The 21,850-nt window shown below is 45.3% G+C and overlaps 2 protein-coding genes across 2 annotated transcripts in view; one reads left to right on the top strand and one right to left on the bottom strand.

Annotated features, from left to right (window-relative positions):
- Positions 1 to 2,523: 2,523 nt before the first annotated feature.
- On the bottom strand, positions 2,524 to 13,643 carry dnajc11b (DnaJ (Hsp40) homolog, subfamily C, member 11b). The gene is given in 17 exon segments (XM_029687360.2): positions 2,524 to 2,625; positions 2,791 to 2,920; positions 3,065 to 3,207; positions 3,348 to 3,405; positions 5,833 to 5,902; positions 6,908 to 7,063; positions 7,310 to 7,426; positions 7,771 to 7,856; positions 8,984 to 9,173; positions 9,262 to 9,335; positions 9,455 to 9,577; positions 9,719 to 9,847; positions 9,980 to 10,081; positions 11,288 to 11,361; positions 11,476 to 11,605; positions 13,447 to 13,557; positions 13,560 to 13,643. Coding segments are annotated over 17 exon segments (1,803 nt in total). The 3' UTR covers positions 2,524 to 2,599.
- Positions 13,644 to 15,043: 1,400 nt separating this feature from the next.
- The window catches only part of LOC115139198 (calmodulin-binding transcription activator 1-like), a 136,996-nt gene continuing 130,189 nt past the window's right edge, over positions 15,044 to 21,850 (top strand). Inside the window, 1 exon segment of the mRNA XM_065021748.1 lies at positions 15,044 to 15,068. Within this exon segment, the coding sequence (XP_064877820.1) occupies positions 15,044 to 15,068 (25 nt within the window).

Below are 21,850 nucleotides of genomic sequence, written 5' to 3'. Positions count from 1 at the left end.
TCAAAGATATCTCTGTACTTTGCTCCGTTAGTCTTTGCCTCAATCCTTACTAGTCTCCCAGTCCCTGACACTGAAAAACATCCCCATGCTGTCACCACTATGCTTCACTGTAGGGATGGTGCCAGGTTTCCTCAAAACATGATGCTTGGCATTCAGGCCAAAGAGTTCAATCTTGGTTTCATCAGGCCAGACAATCTTGTTTCTTATGATCTGAGAGTCTTTAAGTGCCTTTTAGCAAACTCCAAGCGGGCTGTTATGTGCCTTTTACTGAGGAGCGGCTTCCGTCTGGCCACTCTACCATTAAGGCCTGATTGTTGGTCACCTCCCTGACCTAGGCTCTTCACCCCCGATTTTTCAGCAGCCAGCTCCAAGAAGAGTTTTGGTGGTTCCAAACTTCTTACATTTAAGAATGATGAAGGCCACTGTGTTCTTGGGGACCTTCATTGCTGCAGAAATGGTTTGGTACCCTTCCCCAGATCTGTGCCTCGACACAATCCTGTTGTGAGCTCTACGGACAATTCCTTCAACCTCATGGCTAGATTTTTGCTCTGACATGCACTGTCAACTGTGGGACCTTATATAGACAGGTGTGTACCTTTCAAAATCATGTCCAATCAATTGAATTTACCACAGGTGGACTCCAATCAAGTTGTAGAAACATCTCAAGGATGATCAATGGAAACAGGATTCACCTGAGCTCAGTTGAGTCTCATAGACAAGGGTCTGAAAACTTGTGTAAATAAGGTACTTCTATTTTTTATTATTAATACATTTGCAAACATTTCTAAAAACCTGTTTTCACTTAGTCATTATGGGGTGTTGTGTGTAGATTGCTGAGGATCTTTATTTATTTAATACATTTTAGAATAAGGCTGTAAAGTAACAAAATGTGGAAAATACCGAATACTTTCCGAATGAATGACATCATTGGACGTTCTCTCTACTCTTCACTGTTGCTCAGGCAGTGCTTCCCCAGCATCCATCTCAGTCATATCAACTCAACCCAGCCTACCAGGGCTCCAATCACACATTGGCTACTGGGGGTGCCTTAAAAATAGACCAGAATTCTTTTCAACCCTTACGGGTGTGCCCTTATGTGTTATTAGAATGACTGTCACCCAGATAATTAGACCCTGCCCCACACAACAACAGCAGCGGACACATCGCTTCCAAGGAATAATAATAATAATAATAATACGTCAATTATTAACAAAACAATATTTTTTTTGCCTTCGAGTGTAGTGCTGGGTGTCAGTATAGTGGTACTGATGAACACGTTTTCATGCATAGTTCTGTTCTAACCGTAACGCATGAGTTAGTAGTGTAAAACATGAGTACAACTAGTATAGTACAGTGGTATATTAGTTATACAATATTAACTGTAGCAGACTTCACTGATATGTACACCGTGAGTCATATTGCACCTTTCTGGGGAGATGAGGAGAGATTTCAGTACATTTTACACGCACACACGCACACATACAGACACACACACACAGTGGAAACTACAATGGCTAAAAGAGAGGAATCTAGTGGGTTTTGAGAGCGGAGAGAGAAGAGGAACTCATGTCTGAATTCATAAATGTGATGGGGAAAGAGAGAATTTCTATTCCCTTTGTTTGACTCTCGACCTCTGCTTGTCAGTCCTTCTGTCAATGTCTGTCTGTCTGTCTGTCTGTCTGTCTGTCTGTCTGTCTGTCTGTCTGTCTGTCTGTCTGTCTGTCTGTCTGTCTGTATCTGTCTGTCTGTCTGTCTGTCTGTCTGTCTGTCTGCCTGTCTGTCTGTCTGTATCTGTCTGTATCTGTCTGCCTGTATCTGTCTGTCTGTCTGTATCTGTCTGTCTGTCTGCCTGTCTGTCTGTATCTGTCTGTCTGTCTGTCTGTCTGTCTGCCTGTCTGTATCTGTCTGTCTGTCTGTCTGTCTGTCTGTCTGTCTGTCTGTCTGTCTGTCTGTCTGTCTGTCTGTCTGTCTGTCTGTCTGCCTGCCTGTCTGTATCTGTCTGTCTGTCTGTCTGCCTGTCTGTATCTGTCTGCCTGTCTGTCTGTCTGTCTGCCTGTCTGTATCTGTCTGTCTGTCTGTCTGTCTGCCTGTCTGTCTGTCTGTCTGCCTGTATCTGTCTGTCTGCCTGTTTGTCTACCTGTCTGTTTGTCTGCCTGTCTGTATCTGTCTGTCTGCCTGTCTGTCTGTCTGTCTGTCTGCCTGTCTGTCTGTATCTGTCTGTCTGTATCTGTCTGTCTGTCTGTATCTGTCTGTCTGCCTGTCTGTATCTGTCTGTCTGTATCTGTCTGTCTGTCTGCCTGTCTGTATCTGTCTGTCTGTCTGTATCTGTCTGTCTGTCTGTCTGCCTGTCTGTATCTGTCTGTCTGTCTGTCTGTCTGCCTGTCTGTATCTGTCTGTCTGTCTGTCTGTATCTGTCTGTCTGTCTGTCTGTCTGTATCTGTCTGTCTGTATCTGTCTGTCTGTCTGTCTGTATCTGTCTGTCTGTCTGTCTGTCTGTCTGTCTGTCTGTCTGTCTGTCTGTCTGTCTGTCTGTCTGTCTGTCTGCCTGCCTGTCTGTCTGTCTCCACTTGCCCCTTGTTGCTCCCATAACAGAGGGTTCCTACGCCTCAGCATCGATTCTGTGAGCTGAGGAATACAGGGAATATTTAGCTTAGTGTAGTACTTTTGTAATTAATCTGCAATTTCAATGTAATGGAGTTGAGCATTTTTGGTTGTAAACAGGTTATGATATGGTTGTGGTTAGAGTAGAATAGTGGTTATACAGTGGTTGTGTTGTGGTTGTATACTTACACTGCTTGGGTATCCGTAGAGCCTCAGTGTCTGCTGAGAGGACTTGGTGCATCACCCCCCTGAACTGATACAGCAGCTTCAGACTCTTATCCTCTCCTACACACGGGTCATAGAAACCTGGCAACCCCGCCTTTATATATATAAGGAGAGACGGGGGGGCGCTGGTTACACACACACAGGTCGTAAGTCGCTCTGGATAAGAGCGTCTGCTAAATGACTTAAATGTAAATGTAAATATAAAAATTCCACCCTCCACCCACACACACACCCTTACCTTTGATGCCTCTGTGAGTATGAGTTTGGAGTCCTTGACCAGACACTGCAGGGGGACAGTAACATCTATAACCTGAGCTCTCTCTTGGCGCGCGCTGTTGTCTGTCACAAACTTTCCATACCACGCATTCAGGATGATCAGACCTGGAACAGGAGGAGGGACACACACACACACAGCTGAGTCAGAATTATTGAAAAGACAGCGCACAGAATAAACAGTGTTGAGTCAAGACATAGGTCAAGAGCGTTTGTGGGCGTGCATACGTGTGAGTGTCCTTACTCACCCATCTTAGACTCCTCTCCCTCGATGATTCTCCTCACAGACTCCTGCATCAGCAGAACCTGTCAGGGAGAAACAAAGAAAGAAAGAAAGAAAGAAAGAGAAAAGGGTTGAACATTCAATGATCATCAATGAGCATAAAGTAAATATGCTGTGTGTCTGTTGTTTACCTACCACCACAGTAAGACAGCATTGAATGAGCTTTATTCCACCATTAGCAAACAAGAAAACGCCCACCCAGAGGCGGCGCTCCTAGTAGCCAGGACTTTAATGCAGGGAAACTTAAATTTGGTTTACCAAATTTCTATCAGCATGTTAAATATGTAACTACATGATTAAAAAAACTCTGAACAACCTTTACTCCACACACAGAGACGCATACAAAGCTCTCCCTCGACCTCCATTTGGCAAATCTGACCATAATTATATCCTCCTGATTCCTGCTTACAAGCAAAAATTAAAGCAGGAAGCACCAGTGACTCGGTCTATAAAAAAGTGGTCAGATGAAGCAGATGCTAAACTACAGGACTGTATTACCAGCACAGACTGGAATATGTTCCGGGATTCCTCCAATGACATTGAGGCGTACACCACATCAATCACTGGCTTCATCAATAAGGGCATCGATTACGTCGTCCCCACAGTGACCGTACGAACATACCCCAACCAGAATCCATGGATTACAGGCAACATCCGCACTGAGCTAAAGTGTAGAGCTGCCGCTTCAAGGAGCTGGACTCGAAGCTTATAAGAAATCCCGCTATGCCCTCCGACGAACCATTAAAAAGGCGAAGCGTCAATACAGGACTAAGATCGAATCGTACTCCACCGGTTCTGACTGTGGCAGGGCTTGCAAACCAATACAGACTTCAAAGGGAAGCACAGCCGAGAGCTGCCCAGTGACACGAGCCTACCAGACGAACTAAACTATTTCTATACTCGCTTCGAGGCAAATAACACTAACACATGCATGAGAGCACAAGCTGTTCTTGAAGACTGTGATTACGTTCTCCGTAACCGATGTGAGTAAGTTCTTAGAACAGGTCAAAATTCACAAGGCCGCAGGGCCAGACGAAATACCAGGATGTGTACTGCGTGCATGCGCTGATCAACTGGCAAATGGATCCTGGACTTCCTGACGGGACGCCCCCAGGTGGTAAGGGTAGGTACCAACACATCCGCCACGCTGATCCTCAACACAGTGGCCCCTCAGGGGTGCGTGCTCAGTCCCCTCCTGTACTCCCTGTTCACTCATAACTGCACGGCCAGACATGACTCCAACTCCATCATTAAGTTTGCTGAAAACACAACAGTGGTAGGCCTGATCACAGACAACGACAAGACAGCCTAGGAGGTGGTCAGAGACCTGGCCGTGTGGTGCCAGGACAACAACCTCTCCCTCAACGTGATCAAGATAAAGGAGATGATTGTGGACTCCAAGAAAAAGAGGACCGAGCACGCCCCCATTCTCATCGACAGGGCTGCAGTGGAGCAGGTTGAGAGCCAAGTTCCTTGGTGTCCACATCACCAACAAACTAACACTGTCCAAGCACAACAAGACAGTCGTGAAGAGGGCACAACAAAACCTATTCTCCCTCAGGAGAATGAATAGATTTGGCATGGGTCCTCAAATCCTCAAAAGTTTCTACAGTTGCACCATCGAGAGCATCCTGACTGGTTGCATCACTGCCTGTTATGGCAACTGCTCGGCCTCCAACCGCAAGGCACTACAGAAGGTAGTGCGTATGCCCAGTACATCACTGGGGCCAAGCTTCCTGCCATCCAGGACCTCTATACCAGGCGGTGTCAGAGGAAGGCCCTAACAGTCAAAGACTCCAGCCACCCTAGTCATAGACTGTTCCCTCTGCTACCCCATGGCAAGCGGTACCGTAGCGCCAAGTCTAGGTCAAAAAGGCTTCTTAACAGCTTCTATCCCCTAGCCATAAGACTCTTGAACAGTTAATCAAATGGCTACCCTGACTAATTGGGGCGGCAGGTAGCCTAGTGGTTAGAGCGTTGGACTAGTAACCGAAAGGTTGCAAGATCAAATCCCCGAGCGGACAAAGTAAAAATCTGTCGTTCTGCCCCATAACAAGGCAGTTAACCCACTGTTCCTAGGCCGTTATTGTAAATAAGAATTTGTTCTTAACTGACTTGCCTAGTTAAATTAAGGTAAAAAATGTTTTTGTATTGCCCCCTCTTTTTACACCACTCTCTGTTATCATAGTCACTTTAATAACTCTACCTATATTACCTCAACTAACAGTACCGGTACCCCCCTGTACACAGTCTCGCTATTATGATTTCACTGATGCTCTTTAATTACTTGTTACTTTTGATTTCTTATTCTTATCCATTTTTTTTTTTTTAAGCTGGTTAGGGGCTCGTCAGTTAGCATTTCATTGTCAGGTCTACACCTATTGTATTAGTCAAATGCGCCAAATACAATTTGATTTGATTTGTGTGTAGTATGTATGGATGTTCCTCACGGCTGACTCCGCCTCTTGTTTCTTCTTGACCATGTCTACTTCTGAGCTCTTCCTCTGTAGCTCCAGATCTCTGTTGGACAGACAAGGACAGAAAGGGTCAAACAGGGACAGGCCGAGACATACCGGGACAGGCAGGGACAGACAGGGACAGGCAGGGACAGGCAGGGACAGACAGGGACAGGCCGAGACATACCGGGACAGACAGGGACAGACAGGGACAGGTAGACAGACAGGGACAAACAGGGACAAACAGGGACAGACAGAGACAGACAGACAGACAGACAGACAGACAGACAGACAGACAGACAGACAGACAGACAGACAGGGTGAGAGAGACAGGTAGGGACAGACAGGAACAGGCAGGGACAGATAGGGACAGACAATGACAGACAGGGACAGGTAGACAGACAGGGACAAACAGGGACAAACAGGGACAGACAGAGACAGAAAGAGACAGACAGAGACAGAAAGAGACAGACAGACAGACAGAGAAAGACAGGAACAGACAAACAAGGACAGACAGGGACAGACAGGGTGAGAGAGACAGGTAGGGACAGGCAGAGAAAGGCAGGGACAGACAGGGTGAGACAGAGACAGGTAGGGACAGCCATGCAGACAGACAGTGAAAGACAGAGACACAGACACACGGACAGACAGGGACAGACAGACAACGACAGACAGAGGCAGAGACAGACAGGCAGGGACTGGCAGGGACAGACAAGGACACACAGGGACAGACAAGGACAGACAGGGACAGACAAGGACAGACAGACAGACAGGGACAGACAGGGACAGACAGACAAGGACAGACAGACAGGGACAGACAGAGACAAGCAGGGACAAACAGAGACAGACAGACAGACAGGGACAGACAGAGACAGGCAGGGACAGACAGAACAAGATGTGAGAATTTTCCTGGGTCTAATAACTACTGCCAAGTAAATTTGAGTGTGTGTGAGTGAGTGTGTGAGTGAGTGAGTGAGTGAGTGAGTGAGTGAGTGAGTGAGTGAGTGTGTGAGTGAGTGAGTGAGTGAGTGAGTGAGTGAGTGAGTGAGAGAGAGAGAGAGAAGCTCACTGTTGTTTCTGGGAGCATGTGTATGGTATAATGACCAGTCTGTGTATGGCCATGTAGACTAGTAGAGGCCCCACAGTGGCGTAGAACACTGCACTGGGCAGCAGCTGGTCTGTCAGGTGGACTGGGAATAGATAGGTCTGATTGGCACGAGCCAACCTAGGGAGAGAAGGAAACAAGTTACAGTACATACTGTACTATGAAAAGTTATAATACTATCACCTGATTTTGGGGTAAACCCCCTGAGCTAAATATTTAGTAGCCAAAACACAGATAGACATGCCACTCATGCACACACACATGCATGCACAAACGCATGCACACACAGCACATACACTGTACTAAACTGTATTACACGTTGCACATACACACTGGATTACACAGACTGTATTTGTGTTGTAATACCTGATTTTGAGGGTGACTCCCTGTGGCACTCCGACACTGACAGTAGCAGCCAGGACACTGTGCCGACTGATCTTCCTCTCTGCTCCATACTCCACCACTGTACCAAACCAACCAGTCCTGACACACATAAACACACACACCACAACACCAATAAGGGCCAGACTCCCACCTTACCTATTCACATGTAGTTTCACGTTTTATTAGTACGGGATACGCATGGTATACATCATCCAACCAAATGGTTATTCCAGGTTCCTTCTCCACAATGTAACAACAATAAGAAATAATAAAAGATAAGAATATGAACAGAAAGTAAATGGCTCAGTAGAATAGAATAAACATTTTAGCATAAGTATAATAAAGGAAGGCACAATTTATAGTCCAATATCTACATATTCTGTGGAAGGGGGGGATTGGGTGGCAGTGTATAAACTGAGTAGTATAATAGGGTGTGTACGTACTTGATCGATCCCTTGACCTTGGTCTGGTCCTCATCCTGGAACTTGTACTGGTAACTCATCATCAGATAGGAGTGAGGTACACCCAGCTAGAGGGGGAGAGTAAACAAGGTGAGGTGTGAGGTACACCCAGCTAGAGGGGGAGAGTAAACAAGGTGAGGTGTGAGGGACACCCAGCTAGAGGGGGAGAGGAAACAAGGTGAGGTGTGAGGTACACCCAGCTAGAGGGGGAGAGTAAACAAGGTGAGGTGTGAGGGACACCCAGCTAGAGGGGGAGAGTAAACAAGGTGAGGTGTGAAGGACACCCAGCTAGAGGGGGAGAGTAAACAAGGTGAGGTGTGAGGTACACCCAGCTAGAGGGGGAGAGGAAACAAGGTGAGGTGTGAGGGACACCCAGCTAGAGGGGGAGGAAACAAGGTGAGGTGTGAGGGACACCCAGCTAGAGGGGGAGAGGAAACAAGGTGAGGTGTGAGGGACACCCAGCTAGAGGGGGAGGAAACAAGGTGAGGTGTGAGGGACACCCAGCTAGAGGGGGAGAGTAAACAAGGTGAGGAGTGAGGGACACAGCTAGAGGGGGAAGAAACAAGGTGAGGTGTGAGGGACACCCAGCTAGAGGGGGAGAGTAAACAAGGTGAGGAGTGAGGGACACTCAGCTAGAGGGGGAGGAAACAAGGTGAGGTGTGAGGGTCACCCAGCTAGAGGGGGAGGAAACAAGGTGAGGTGTGAGGGACACCCAGCTAGAGGGGGAGAGGAAACAAGGTGAGGAGTGAGGGACACTCAGCTAGAGGGGGAGGAAACAAGGTGAGGTGTGAGGGACACCCAGCTAGAGGGGGAGAGTAAACAAGGTGAGGTGTGAGGGACACCCAGCTAGAGGGGGAGGAAACAAGGTGAGGTGTGAGGGACACCCAGCTAGAGGGGGAGAGGAAACAAGGTGAGGAGTGAGGGACACTCAGTTAGAGGTGACGAGTGAGGGCACAGAAGAACATAGTTGGTCATCCTACCAGCCCTAAAACCCACCTCAACATATTCCCAATTGCACAGGTGTGTGTGTGTGTGTCTGTGTGGGTGCATTTGTGTGTGTGTGTCTGCATGCTCATGTGTGTGTGCTACTGTGTGTGTGTGTGTGTGTGTGTGTGTGTGTGTCTGTGTCTGTGTGTGGCTGTGTCTGTGTGTGGCTGTGTCTGTGTGTGTCTGTGTGTGTGTGTATGTGGTGTACCTGCAGTGCCAGGGTGAAGTGGCTGGTCTTGGTGTCTCGGACCACACTAGTGGTCATAGAGCTGTGGGGTCCCCATCGCCACTGCAGGTAACCCATCGTGTTCTGGTCTAGGTGACGAGCTGTCATTAAAGAACAGCTGGGACGCACGCCACGGGGAGAGAACTGCATACCACACTGAGCCGTCAGGAAACTAACAAACAGAGAGAGGGAGATGACTAGCATTACAATTGTTGTAGTGTAAAGAGGGCCATATCCTCTCGGCTCGATTGGCCACTCACCATCGTGGAGTCAGGTTACGGAACACCTTCATCCCAAACAGAGGTCCCAGTATGTCCCCTGCACCAAACTCCAACTACACACATACAGAGAGAAAATCACAAGCAGACAGAGAGTGAAACACAGACACGTCAGTCAATATCCTTCCTGTGTTCTCTCAGAAACAAGGGAGATAAAATGTGTGTGTGTGTGGACCTCTCCCCAGCCCTTGGCAGAGGTGACACGGCGGACAGTCATGTTGATGTTGCCTCCTCCGTTGCCGTTGTGTGTGGAGAGAGAGCCAGACAGCATTGCAGTGTCAGAGTTAGTCAACGGAGCCTACACCCACATACACAGGTAAACACATGGGAAACACATAAGCATAACACACGTTAATGTATCACAATGGACCTTTTTAGCTAGTGTGTGTGTCTGTGTGTGACCAACAAGGAATCGGACCACGTGTACGGGTGTGTGTACCTCAATAGACTGGGAGATGTGCATCCTGTTGATCTCGATGTGAGGGAATCCTCCTCCTGGCATCTCCTCAAAGTCCTCATCATAGCGATCAAACAGGTCTGTGGCATCTATTCCCACGCTAATGGTACCCTGAACACACAGAGACATGAGAACACAAAACATAGTGTTCTGATAGTAAACTTCACACGGAGAAAGTCTGTAGATATCACCCTGCCGTGGATATTTCTGTAAGAGGCTCAGGGAAGAAGCGTGTGTATGTACCTTGGGGTTGGTCCTCTGCTGTAGCCTCCTATCCTCTCTCTCTCGCTGCAGCCGCTCATACTCCTCACGGATCTCTACTGGGGTCCTCTTCCTCTCCACAATCTCCACACACATGAACACATGCACGCACACACGCTCCTCAGTTATCATCTCAGTTACTATTGTGGCATTACTACTTAAGTAGTAATGTGTGTGTACTTAAAATGTGGCACCGGACATTCGACGGACAGCATTTTAGTTTAGCGGACATTTTGACCCATATGCATTGGGTGTGTAACCTGGTTATGGCGTCCATCCCCGGTGCTCAGAATGACAGAGATCACATTTAGATTATGGTAATTCCTCTTAACAGAACATGCAACTCAGAGGATGCAATGGTGTGTGTCCTTCTTACTGAATTCTGATGCACACTTTGAAGATGTTAGAATAACTGTCCACATTTACTTTTCCTCAGCCAACAAGATGAAAGGAAAAAGGAACAGCAAGATCACTTGCCTGTCAATCTACTATCCCCCTTAGTAGAAACGTTGACCTATTCTATTGGTCAGCTTGTTGTTCTGTGCGAGAAATAAATAGCCTATTCCCAATAGACTCTGGGACAGTTGTGGAATGACAAATCCCAAATTCATACAACCAGTACATCAAAATAACTTTAAAAAGCATTGAGGCTGATGCAACGTTTATCTTAAAACGTTGATCAAGTATTATTTCTTCACATTATAGTTTTGCAGCAATGCGTACACAGCAGTAGGCTACTTCCGAATGTTCGTTCCGACAAAAGCCGGCTTCTTTTTAGAAGAAACATAAATGTATTGAACATCCAAAATTGTTTGCATAGTCAACTTACACTCAGCTCTGACACACACACTTACCACACCAAACATGCCACCAGGGGTCTTTTCACAGTCCCCAAATGCAGAACAAATTCAAGAAAGCATACAGTATTATATAAGCCATTATTGCATGGAACTCCCGTCTATCTCATATTACTCAAATTAATAGCAAACCTAGTTCCAGAAAACATATAAAGCAACCCCTCAAGGCACAACGCCTCTCCCCTATTTGACTTAGATTGTTTGTATATATGTATTGACATGTAGACTATGTGTGCCTTCTTTAAAATTGATGTAGTTCTGTCCTTGGTCTGTTCTTGTCTATTAATGTTCTGTATTATGTTTCATGTTTTGTGTGGACCCAGGAGGAGTAGCTGCTGCTTTCGCAACAGCTAATGGGGATCCTAATAAAATACCAAAATACAAAATATTACCAGCTAACAGAAACCCTGACACACACATGTGCTGAACATACCTCCCAGCCCTCCACCTCCAGGCCTTTCTTCCCAAATATGTCATAGATGGCCCTGGACTGAGGATCACTCAACACTGGACAGAGACAAGGGAGTGAAAAAATGAGAGGTTTATACTCTCATTTAACAGTCCAATTAAACGACACGCAGCTTGTCAAGAAGAATCAGTGACAGGGAACGCACTGCTTACCCTCATAGGCCTGGTGCACCTGGTTAAATAGCTGCTCAGCCTGGCTCTTCAGCTCTGGGTCTCTGTGTTTGTCTGGGTGGTAGAGCATACACAACCTCCTATAGGAAGCCTTCAGCTCATCCTGAGTGGCCTGGGGAGGGTAGAGAGGGGACAGAGAGAGAAAGATTACAATATAAATTTCTGCAGACATAGCCTAGTGCATGCATACTCCAACCACCCAAGCCATAGACTATTTACTCTGCTGCCGCATGGCAAGAGGTACCGGTGCATCAAGTAAGACACCAATAGGCTCTTGAACAGCTTTTATTGCCAAGCAATATGACTGATAAATAGCAACACGGACTATCGGAGTTTACCTGTATATTTATTGACCTTTCATTTCAATCTCTGCACTGTCTCAATGCACACACTGTCATTCCAAAACACTCCATAATTTGTTCACTCACACATAATATGCACATACATTTAAACTGACTCTACACACCCCCACACCCACTCACATACAAGCTGCTGCTTCTCTGTTTATCATATATTCTGTTTCCTGGTCTCCTTACCTCTATACATAACTACCTCCATCACTCCAGTATCCCTGTCACCTTACCCCTATACATAACTACCTCCATCACTCCAGTATCCCTGTCACCTTACCCCTGTACATATCTACCTCTATCACTCTAGTATCCCTGTCACCTTACCCCTGTACATATCTACCTCCATCACTCCAGTATCCCTGTCACCTTACCCCTATATATATCTACCTCTATCACTCTAGTATCCCTGTCACCTTACCCCTATACATATCTACCTCTATCACTCTAGTATCCCTGTCACCTTACCCCTATACATATCTACCTCCATCACTCCAGTATCCCTGTCACCTTACCTCTATACATATCTACCTCTATCACTCTAGTATCCCTGTCCCCTTACCCCTATACATATCTACCTCCATCACTCCAGTATCCCTGTCACCTTACCCCTATACATATCTACCTCTATCACTCTAGTATCCCTGTCACCTTACCCCTATACATATCTACCTCCATCACCCCAGTATCCCTGTCACCTTACACCTATACATATCTACCTCCATCACTCCAGTATCCCTGTTACCTTACCCCTATACATATCTACCTCCATCACTCCAGTATCCCTGTCACCTTACCCCTATACATATCTACCTCCATCACTCCAGTATCCCTGTCACCTTACCCCTATACATATCTACCTCCATCACTCCAGTATCCCTGTCACCTTACCCCTATATATATCCACCTCCATCACTCCAGTATCCCTGCACATGTACATATGATATTGGATCAGATTTAAAAAAATATTTCATGTATATAGTATGCTTACTTACTTTAATGTCTATTTCATATTTCTTATTCTTATTTCTCATGTGTTTTTTATAGTAATACATTGTTATTGATTATTGCAACGTTGGGTTTTGAGTTTGCAAGAAAGGCATTTCACTGCATGGGACATTAAAACTATATAAAGAAAAGAAACGACAGGTTATTTATCCGTGCACCAGGGGACATACACACCTCCGAAGAACCATGTATCACCAGCAGTGACAAATGAGTAAACGAGAGCCAATGCCCGTTGGCCCTGTTTACACTGTCTAGCTAAATGCCGTAACGTTAATCGCAATGGAAATCTAGGCTCCTAACAACGAGTGTCACATCTTATCAATTCAGCTTACAAAACAGTTAACTAATAATATTATTCCACTACTGCCTTTGTTGTCGTCTCAAGAAACAATATTGACAGGTAGCTACGTCTGACAGCTATGTCTGTCTTGCAGCATCCCTCGAGTCGATGTGATGGGAGTGATGGACCGACCGGGCGAATGTCATCAACTGTCTCGCCGAACGCGATGCCCAATCGAATCCGTGTTGAACATTACCGATACAGTGGGATAAAAGGTTTAAACGAGCACATTATGTAAATACACAAACACCTTACCTCTTTCCTGACGTTGAGAAGAGAATAATAGTCTTGGTTATCCAACTCTAATTCATCGTCTAAGGACGCCGCCATCTTTGCGCTGGTTCGGCCCCTCCTCCTTACCCTCCCATACCAGTGTTCTGTGTGCTCATTGGTCTGTTCGTGTCTGCACTAGCGCCGCTGTGTGGCCAGGCGGGCTGCAGACATCCTGTCATTGAAAACAGTATATCAAGGTGAAAGTGTGTGCTGTCCATGGTCCTGAAACTTCTAACGTAGCCTATGTAGTGATAGAAAGGGACTGACAGGGCAGGCTTGAGTTTACCATGTGACAAAAAGCACTACATCAAATGCCATAAACCCTTTGACAGAGGCATTTACATAGAAAGAGGGCACAACAGCTCTACCTAGATAGGGTTACTTAAGCTATTCGTTTGAGCCAGGCTTCTTCCTGTTCCTTTCGTGATTTGCATTTAGTGGTTGCCTTGTGGGAACGTTTTATATTTCTCATTTTCCTTTATGATTCTATGACACACCTTTACGCAACGTTTAAAGGTCGCGTTGCCGCACTGTGTTTGATGGCAGTGAGTGCTGCAGGGCATGGGGTGATCATTACCAGTAACGGCTGCCGTTAATGATGACAGTTTAGGCCTTGCAATTCAGATCTGGCCCCTGGCGTGGAAATATTTAAACCAATTACCCTTGTAGGCTTACATGAACCAAAACAATGATGTATGTTCATTAATCTGTTTTTTAATTGAACAGGTTATTTATTCATGAATTGGCTCCTGATTGCTTGATAGGTCATAGGCTAATACAACCATCTCACAGAAAGACCTGAGAGAGATGCAAGGTTAAAGACCGATTAGGACCTTGCTATCGACCTGGGCTTGGAATTAGAATGAAGCAATCATGTGTCTCTGTAAATAATGAAAATTAATTAATTAATTGAATTTCACTTTATTTCCTGAATAGAATCAGTTGTAGTGAAATAGGCCTGGACTAGCCTGGTTTCCTTCTCTATTCATCTATTTCCCAAATAACAGGAGAGGCAAGGAGTGGAATGTTATCTAAAAATACTGGTATCCAGACTAGGCCTAGACCACTAAAAAGGAAGAAACTGCGTGTTGTTTACATAAATACTTATGTTTGAGTTGGCCTTGTAAGTCATTGTGAACCCATTTACAACAACGACCTGCAATCATAGTCAGTTGGCTATCAGAGAGCTTTGGCAGATGTGTACTGATGGCGGAATTTGGTTGTGTCTCCTCACATCGCCTCTGTGGCTGAGAGAGAGAGAGAGAGAGAGAGAGAGAGAGAGAGAGAGAGAGAGAGAGAGAGAGAGAGAGAGAGGGATTGGGGGCGGAGACAAAGTTAGCTAGATACAAAACTGGTATGATGGACTCAGAGCAATATGGATTCTGCGAGTTCACGAGGCATCACCGAGGAGCCCCGCTGTCAATCATCACGCTTCTAACCAATAGAGTAGCTGTGTTGAGCGGGCTCGCCCATTGCGCCCCGCCCCCCTCCTTGAGTTGTCCTCGTCGTGCACGCGCGTGGTCCCCCCCAGGTCGCGAGGAGGAGGTGGAGGAGGAGGGATGAGGCGCGCGGAGGGGAAATGGCTGCCGAAAACAAGCCGGAAGGTAAGAGAGAAATAAGGTGATGATTCTGTAGTTGTTGTTGACCTCGAAAAAAGGGAGAGCGACATAAGACGTTGGGTTCAGGTAAGGGGATGGAGGAATAGAGAGATGGAGGAGCTTTCCCCTTTTTCATCTCTCGCTCTCTCCCAGTCCTGTCCTGTCCTGAAAACACGGACACTGAAGCGATGCTGAGATACAGGCAGCCACATACTTCAGCTCGATGACAAACGGTTACCGAGAGCAGGTTTGAAAATATGGGGATATAATGCAAACGAGTGTGTTTGTTTAGATACAGTACGTGAGAATGTTGTTTTCTTCGTTGCTTTGCGTGTCAGCGTCTCCCCTGGGTAGCAGGTTTACGCGGCTGAGCGTAACAGGATCTGAGTGGTTGTGAGAGCTTCACGCTGGAGGAATTCAGATGCTTTCTCAGCTCAGGCATCCCACACACACACACGCTGGTAAAGCACGAAATCGTCCGTGTATCTTCTGTAGTGCGATTCCTCCTCACGCACGCAACCCCGCAGTCTGTGCGGTCAGCCACAATGTGATGTTGTTTTTTACACGCTGTAGACGACGGAGAGTTGATTGATGATGATTCTACGCGGAACATACTGCAAGGCGGTCTGAAGAGCGTCTGCTATATGCCATGCCAGTATTATAAGAAAACAATACATTGATTCCAGATCATTTAAAAACACACTCACCTAAATCCAATGCATGGTGCCATTTTTTTCTTCACGTTGAATTCGGGACAGTTGATAACTCAACCAAATGTCAATCAAAACTAGACTTAGAACTGATTGACATCTGTGACCAGTGGGCCAAGTCTTTATCTTCTGTTGAGGATTTCCCTGAGGGTAGACTTCACTCCCTGGTGTGAATGAGATACACAACAACAGAGGGCACTTTGTTGTCAACATCTTTCTTGCTACTATTCATAGTTAGTGTGTCACGAAAGAAAGATAAGCATTGTGTGTTTGTGTTTGTGCATGCAGCATACTTGCATACTTGTGTGTGGGTGGGAGCAATGTGTGCCAATAAAGCCATTTTTGATCTAGCTTCAGCATCATTGTATATCCTGGGGATATACACTGAGTGTACAAAACATAAGGAACACCTGCTCTTTCCATGAAATAGACTGACCAGGTAAATCCAGGTCAAAGCTCTGATCCCCTATTGATGTCGCTTGTTAAATCCACATTAATCACTGTAGATGAGGGGGAGAAGACAGGTTAAATAAGGATATTTAACCCTTTAGACAATTGAGACATGGATTGTGTATATGTGCCATTCAGAGGGTGAATGGGCAAGACATAAAATGGAAGTGCCTATGAACGGGGTATGGTAGTAGGTGCCAGGTGCACTTGTTTGTGTCAAGAACTGCAATGCTGTTGGGGATTTTCACACTCAACAGTTTCCTGTGTGTATCAAGAATGGGGGCAAAAGGGGGGGTGCAACTCAATATTAGGAATGTGTTCCTAATGTTTGGTATACTCAGTGTCTTTTGTTGGTCATAGTATCTGTCTCTCACCCTACACTGTAAGCTGTGATCTTCAGTACCACTCAACTCTGCCTCATTACTGATGCCTGTAGGAATAGATCCAAGTCCATTTGAATTAGAGAACAAAATCATTTGCATGTTTGAACATGTCTTATCCTTTACATTGATATTATTTAAGAAATTATAGTGAATTTAAAGATAGACTCAATAATATGACATCATCAGACATTATAACAGGGTTCTATAACAAATAACACAATTCTAAATTCCCAATTTTAGCCTACCATTGAGGAATGTCCACATTGCATTAGGAAGAGACAATGCCATTTTTGACTGATTTAAATTTAGCTGATGTTGATAAGACGCCTTGCTTTATATCATGATGTGATATTGCTTACTGGCATTTCCATGTAAAAGGACCCATCAGCACCAACATGTGAAGTTTATAGGAGCATGTCAAATTGGGTGTCAAATCAAAGCTAAGAGTCTATGTTTTTTGAGAAATTAAGGCATATACATTTTTCAACCATTTTCCATTCTAATGATTAGGACTAAGCAAAGGCTTTGATTTCTGGTCAAACAGATGGAAAAGGGGTCTTAGACTCTTTCTTTTCAATTTAGCTCAGGACCTGAAGCAAGGATATGCATATTCTTGATATCATTTGAAAGGAAACACTTTGACGTTTGTAGAAATGTTAACACAATATAACACATTAGATCTGGTAAAAGATAATACAAAGAAAAAAATTAAAACAACATGCACCAGAAAAAGTCTTAAAAGGTTCACTACATGACCAAAAGTATTTGGACATCTGCTCGTCGAACATCTCATTCCAAAATCATGGGCATTAATATGGAGGTGGTCCCCCCTCTGTTGCTATAACAGCCTCCACTCTTCTGGGAAGGCTTTCCACTAGATGTTGGAACATTGCTGCGGAGACTTGATTCCATTCAGCCACAAGAGCATTAGTGAGGTCGGGCACTGATGCAATTAGGCCTGGCTCCAATTCATCGCAAAGGTGTTTGATGGGGTTGAGGTCAGGGCTCTGTGCAGGCCAGTCAAGTTCTTCCACACCACTCTTGACAAATCATTTGTGAATGGACCTTGCTTTTTGCATGGAGGCATTGTCATGCTGAAACAGGAAAGGGCCTTCCCCAAACTGTTGCCACAAAGTTGGAAGCACAGAATTGTTTAGAATGTCATTGTATGCTGTAGCGTTAAGATTTCCCTTCACTGGAACTAGGGGCCTAGCCCGAACCATGAAAAACAGCCCCAGTGTAACGTTCGTCGTCTTCCTCTGATGAGGAGTAAGAAAGGTCGGATCAATTTGCAGCATGGTATGTGTCCATTTTAATAAGACAAACTGAACACTACACAAATACAAAATAACCAAGTGAAACAAACGAAACGGTCCCGTGTGGTAACAAACACTAACATGAAAAATAATCACCCACAACTCAAAAGTGAAACCAGGCTACCTAAATATGGTTCTCAATCAGGGACAACGATAAACAGCTGCCTCTGATTGAGAACCATACTAGGCCAAACACAGAAATCCCAAAACATAGAAAAAACTAACATAGACAACCCACCCAACTCACGCCCTGACCATACTAAAACAAAGACATAATAAAAGACCATTATTCCTCCACCGCCAAACTTTACAGTTGGCACTATGCATTCGGGCAGGTAGCGTTCTCCTGTCATCCGCCAAACTCAGATTAGTTAGTCGGACTGCAAGATGGGGAATCGTGATTTATCACTCCAGAGAACGCATTTCCACTGCTTTAGAGTCCAATGGCGGCAAGCTTTACACCACTCCAGCCGATGCTTGATATTGCGAATGGTAAACTTTGTTTTGTGTGCGGCTGCTTGGCCATGGAAACCCATTTCATGAAGCTGCCGACGAACAGTTCTTGGGGTGATGTTGCTTCCAGAGGCAGTTTAGAACTAAGTAGTGAGTGTTGCAACCGAGGACAGACAATGTTTATGCGTTATGATCTTCAGCACTTGGTGGTCCCATTCTGTGAGCTTCTGTGGCCTACCACTTTGCGGCTGAGATGTTGTTGCTCCTGAACGTTTCCACTTCACAATAACAGCACTTACAGTTGACCGGGGCAGCTCTAGCAGGGCAGAAATTTGACAAACTGACTTGTTGGAAAGGTGGCATCCTATGGCGGTGCCACATTGAAATTCACTGAGTAAGGCCATTCTACTGCCAATGTTTGTCTATGGAGATTGCATGGCTATGTGCTTGATTTTATACGCCTGTCAGCAACAGCTGTAGCTGAAATAGAAGAATCCACTAATTTGAACTTAATAATGGTGCCAGGGGATAGTTGCCGTTTTACGGGCTCCTAACCAACTGTGCTATTTTGTGTGTTTTTCGCGTTGTTTGTGACTTATTTTGAACATAATGTTGCTGCTACCGTCTCTTATGACCGAAAAGAGCTTCTGTATATCAGAACAGCGATTACTCACCTCGAACTGGATGAAGATTTTTCCTTTAATGAGTCCGACGCAAAGGATATACTGCTTCTCCGAGACCAGGCCCAAATCCCCTTAATTCGCATGAAAAAAATATGCAAATACAGGGGGCGGAGATCAGGGTGCCTTGTGAGAATTCGTCGGTAAGTGGGTAACCCGCCTCTACCATCTGTTCTAATGGCCAACGTGCAATTACTGGAGAATAAACTGGACGATCTCCGTTCGAGACTATCCTACCAGCCGGACATTAAAAACTGTAGCATCCTGTTTCACTTAGTCGTGGCTGAACGATATACACTTAGCTCGGTTTTCCGTGCATTGGCAGGACAGAACAACTACATCTGGTAAGACGAGGGGTGGTGGTGTGTGTCTATTTGTCAATAACAGCTGGTGCGCGATGTCTTATTAAGGAAGTCTCAACTTATTGCTTGCATGAGGCAGAGTACCTCATGATAAGCTGTATACCACGCTATCTACCAAGAGAGTTTTCATCTATATTTTTCGTAGCCGTCTATTTATCACCCAAAACCGATGCTGGCACTAAAACAGCACTCAACAAGCTCTATAGGGCCATAAAGCAAACAAGAAAATGCTCATCCAGAAGCGGCGCTCCTAGTAATCGGAGACTTTAATGCAGGCAAACCTAAATCTGTTTTACCTCATTTTTACCAGCATGTTACATGCAACCAAAGAAAAAAGAACTCTAGACCACCTTTACTCCACACACAGAGACACATACAAAGCTCTCCCCCACCTTCCATTTGGCACATCTGACCATAATTATACTGTATTCTCCTGATTCCTGCTTACAAGCAAAAACTAAAGCAGGAAGTACCAGTGACTCGCTCAATACGGAAGTGGTCAGATGATGTAGATGCTACGCTACAGGACTGTTTTGCTAGCACAGACTGGAATATGTTCCGGGATTCATGCAGGCCCAAATCCCCGTCATTTGAGTGAAAAAAATATGCAAATAAAGGGGAGGAGATCTGGGTGCTTTGCGAGAATATGTCCGCAAGTGGATAACCCTCCTCTACCAACCGTTCTAATGGCCAAAGTGCAATCACTGCGGCCTCCCGGGTGGCGCAGTGGTTAAGGGCGCTGTACTGCAGTGCCAGCTGTGCCATCAGAGTCCCTGGGTTCGCGCCCAGGCTCTGTCGTAACCGGCCGCGACCGGGAGGTCCGTGGGGCGACGCACAATTGGCCTAGCGTCGTCCGGGTTAGGGAGGGCTTGGTCGGTAGGGATGTCCTCGTCTCATCGCGCACCAGCGACTCCTGTGGCGGGCCGAGCGCAGTGCGCGATAACCAAGGTTGCCAGGTGCACGGTGTACCCCCCGACACATTGGTGCGGCTGGCTTCCGAGTTGGATGCGCGCTGTGTTAAGAAGCAGTACGGCTGGTTGGGTTGTGTATCGGAGGACACATGACTTTCAACCTTCGTCTCTCCTGAGCCCGTACGGGAGTTGTAGCGATGAGACAAGATAGTAGCTACTACAACAATTGGATACCACGAAATTGGGGAGAAAAAGGGGTAAAAAAAAAAAAAGAAAGTGCAATCACTGGAGATTAAACTGAACGACGACACGGATAATATACACTTAGCTCGGTTTTCCGTGCATCGGCAGGACAGAACCACTACATCTGGTAAGACGTGTGGTGGTGTGTGTCTATTTGTCAATAACAGCTGATGCGCGATGTCTTAATATTAAGGAAGTCTCAACTTATTGCCCGCATGATGCAGAGTACCTCATGATAAGCTGTATACCACCTCAGTCACCGGCCTCGTCAATAAGTGCATCAACGACGTTGTCCTCACAGTGACACAACCAGAATCCATGGATTACAGGCAACATCCACACTGAGCTAAAGGCTAGAGCTGCCGCTTTCAAGGAGCAGGAGACTAATCCGGACGCTTATAAGAAATAATTCATTCAAAAGGCCTGGCAGACGGATTACCAGGACAAGTACTCAGAGCATGCGCGGACCAACTGGAAAGGGTTTTCACTGACATTGATTGATCTCGACTAACCTGTACCCCCGCACATATTTACCTGGTAGCTGTACCCCCTGTGTATAGCCTTGTTATTGTTATTGTTATTTTGCTACTTTTTATTTTATTTTTACTTTAGTTTATTTAGTGAATATTTTCTTAACTCTATTTCTTGAACTGCATTGTTGGTTAAGGCCTTGTAGGTAAGCATTTCACGGTAAGGTTATATTTGGCGCATATGGCAAATACAATTGGATTATTTGATTTGAAGGGATATCTATGTACTTTTGTATATATATCTAATGTATTAGAAATACATAAAAACACAATGTTGAAGTAAAGACCCCTGACAACTAATATCAACACTTATATTTCGTTTAGGAGAAATAATTTGCCTGCTGTAAGTTTAAGATATGTTGTCTTGTGATTCTGTTACCAAAAACCCACATATCTTTCAGATATTTTCTAATTCCTCTCACTCATGAGGATGAAAAATGCATAAAAGTTCACAGAAGTAACAAATAGTGGTAGACCTACCAATTAGTTAGTGTTTGTTTCTGAATTCTTAAGTGGTTAACTGAACACATCTACTTTACTGTACTCTACTGCACTTTGCTCTACTGTGATGTCCAAACTCTATGATTGTTTCAGATATGGCCTGGTCTGGACCAACCAAATGTGGTCTTATTTAGGGACAGAGCTCACTACAATAATAACCAGTCTGTAGAATAACACCCAATAATAGACAAAAGAAGGACATTACATATTTCTACCTTTTGTGTACTTATTCAGGATACATCAATTAGA

The sequence above is a fragment of the Oncorhynchus nerka genome, linkage group LG2 (genome assembly GCF_034236695.1).
Source record: "Oncorhynchus nerka isolate Pitt River linkage group LG2, Oner_Uvic_2.0, whole genome shotgun sequence".
Lineage (NCBI taxonomy): Eukaryota > Metazoa > Chordata > Actinopteri > Salmoniformes > Salmonidae > Oncorhynchus > Oncorhynchus nerka.
This window is presented reverse-complemented; position numbering and strand designations above follow the sequence as displayed.